General features: G+C 34.2%; 1 protein-coding gene across 1 annotated transcript; it reads right to left on the bottom strand.

Annotated features, from left to right (window-relative positions):
* Window positions 1–1,273: 1,273 nt before the first annotated feature.
* LOC118753299 lies at window positions 1,274–2,332 on the bottom strand (the record flags this gene model as incomplete). Its single annotated transcript, XM_036488177.1, has 4 exons — window positions 1,274–1,870; window positions 2,017–2,109; window positions 2,201–2,232; window positions 2,294–2,332. Coding segments are annotated over 4 exons (633 nt in total), but the record flags the coding sequence as incomplete, so codon positions are not given.
* Between the last annotated feature and the right edge of the window lie 4 nt (window positions 2,333–2,336).

The following is a 2,336-nucleotide window of genomic DNA, read 5'->3' on the forward strand; positions in this document are numbered from 1 at the left end:
TTTACCGTTGCAATCAAAGCGCGAACTTCGCATATCATCTGAATTATGTGTTAGTTCACGCTTCCTACGTCCTATTGTACTCGTACCTTTTAATTGTGCTACGCGTTTTTCAAGTTCACTCAGCACTTCTGTTGCATTCAACTGATCTTTGAGCAATTTATTGCTAAGAATTGGATACATCGTGATTGCGTTTATATTAAAACATGAGTGTACACTTACAGTTTATCACTAAACTCCACCGCCTTTGCCCTGCAGCCCACACCCCAAACATCGTCAAGTGGTCTTGCCATCGCCGAATTCTTCATCAACGTAGTGCCACCATTATTGCCGCATGTCGAGAGTAAGCAAGACATTGCCGTCACCATATGTTCCAAAGACATAATTTTTATGATCCAAGGTTAGATCTGTGCGCATGAAATGCTTATGGAAAACTGTTCGGCTTAAATATTTCGCCATAGCTTTATGCGAATATTTTGTATACATACATACATAAATGTAATTTAGTGAACTTGCGAGCACGTTTGTATATATGTAGGCACTCTCCGCTCGGTGCATCAAAATTGTTCGTAAATGGTGTATTTAATTGCACCCAACGAAAAAAAGTCGGCAGATTTGAACGAGCTACATTTAGTAATTGTAAGCAAGCTTAATTCACTTAAGTCCCACGTTTTTGAACAACAACATAAGTAAATTCGACTCGCGTTGTTCTCTGTCACAACTATTCGAATAATTTGACCCAAACTTTTTTACTTCCAATAAAAGTATTGTATAAAAGTTGTTCATGGTTTTTATAAGTTTTATGAGTCAATTTCCAAACAATGCACAACAAATAGGCTTGTGGATACATGTATCTTATCTAACCACGCGGGCGTACACTGTTACGGGCTGAGGAGGACGCAAACAAAAATAATTATTAGTTTACTGAAAATTATTTATTTATGGAATCGAAGTTTTTGGAGTTTTAGAAACAAACAGTTATCGAAAGTTATTGAAATTAGTCGAATAGATCGAATTTTGTTGAGTTAGGGATTTTAGTGTTTCTGAAATTCATTGAGTTATCGATAGGTATCAAATTATCGAAACAAACTGGAATGTATCGGGTATATTCCAAGTCCTGGCAAAGTCCTCCAAAGACCTTCAAATATATAAAAAAAAATTAAGTCACTTTTTAGTTCCAAAGCAGAAAGCTAAGTTAGAAAACCTCTCCAAGGGTCTTACTAGAACAACGGTCGAATTTCGACAGTAACTGGTACCCCTAGTATAATATACACACTTTGTCAAGAGTTATGAAAAAATCAGTTTTATTTTTGTGTAAATGTGTTTAAATACGTACGTTGTGTAAATATTACATTACATACATATGTACGTATGTTTGACATTTTGTTTACTTCTTCGATGCACTCAAATAGCTGGATCCTTTCTTTTCAAATACATTTTCCAACTCCTTATATTAACACCTTCTAACGACTTGTTTACTAATAAATCTTCTAAATTGAACATCAGCATACTGCTACGTGTTTGTGAAAACTTAATTTTTTTATCATCAACTATGATCTCTGGAATATATAGAAAATTTTCCATGCCACTTGCGTCTATGTAAACGAGAAGTAAGCCAAATAAACTTTTATTGTAAAGTTTCGTGAATGCATTCCAACCAATGAAGAAGTCTTCATCATTTGTTATACAACGTGCATCACAGGGATTTCCGACTAATAAATATTGATATGAACTGTGGGTTAAAGCTTTGGCACCACGTCCAATAAGCAATAAATTTGTCGAATATCTGTTGTCCTCACAAAACAGATCATCAATTGTTCGATCCTTGCATTGGTAAGGTTGACCCAAGTTGAATGTTTGGGGCTCCGCCGTTCTATAATAAAAAAAAAATATATTTATGTATGTAAATTTATGACCACTGAGCTCAGTACTATGTCAAATATTTGGAAATTGAATAAATAAGTACTTACATATGTAAATATGTATGTATGTGTGTAAATGTTGGTATATTTAGCATACCTTATGTTATTTTCAATACGCGATAGGCTGTCATTGACAACATAAAGTGTTTCTTTGAACTCTTTTCCAAGCGTCACTGCCTGTTGCACCACCCTAGATAAGGAGATAAATAAAACAAATATGAGACTAGTAGTATTCTTTGAAAACAATTTGGAAAATCCTTTGATATATCAATATTGCTCACTTATCAAAGTCGGCATCTAATTCCTGGCAAGTCTGCGTATGGAAATGAAAATATGAATTTTACTTTTATGTATGTAAAAATTTCGCTACATACCTTTTGATTACCGATATCATAAAAGTCCTTCGCTGATAAAAAA

Source organism: Rhagoletis pomonella, unplaced genomic scaffold (assembly GCF_013731165.1).
Source record: "Rhagoletis pomonella isolate Grant_MI unplaced genomic scaffold, Rhpom_1.0 Rhpom_scaffold_00002, whole genome shotgun sequence".
NCBI classification, from domain to species: Eukaryota; Metazoa; Arthropoda; class Insecta; order Diptera; family Tephritidae; genus Rhagoletis; species Rhagoletis pomonella.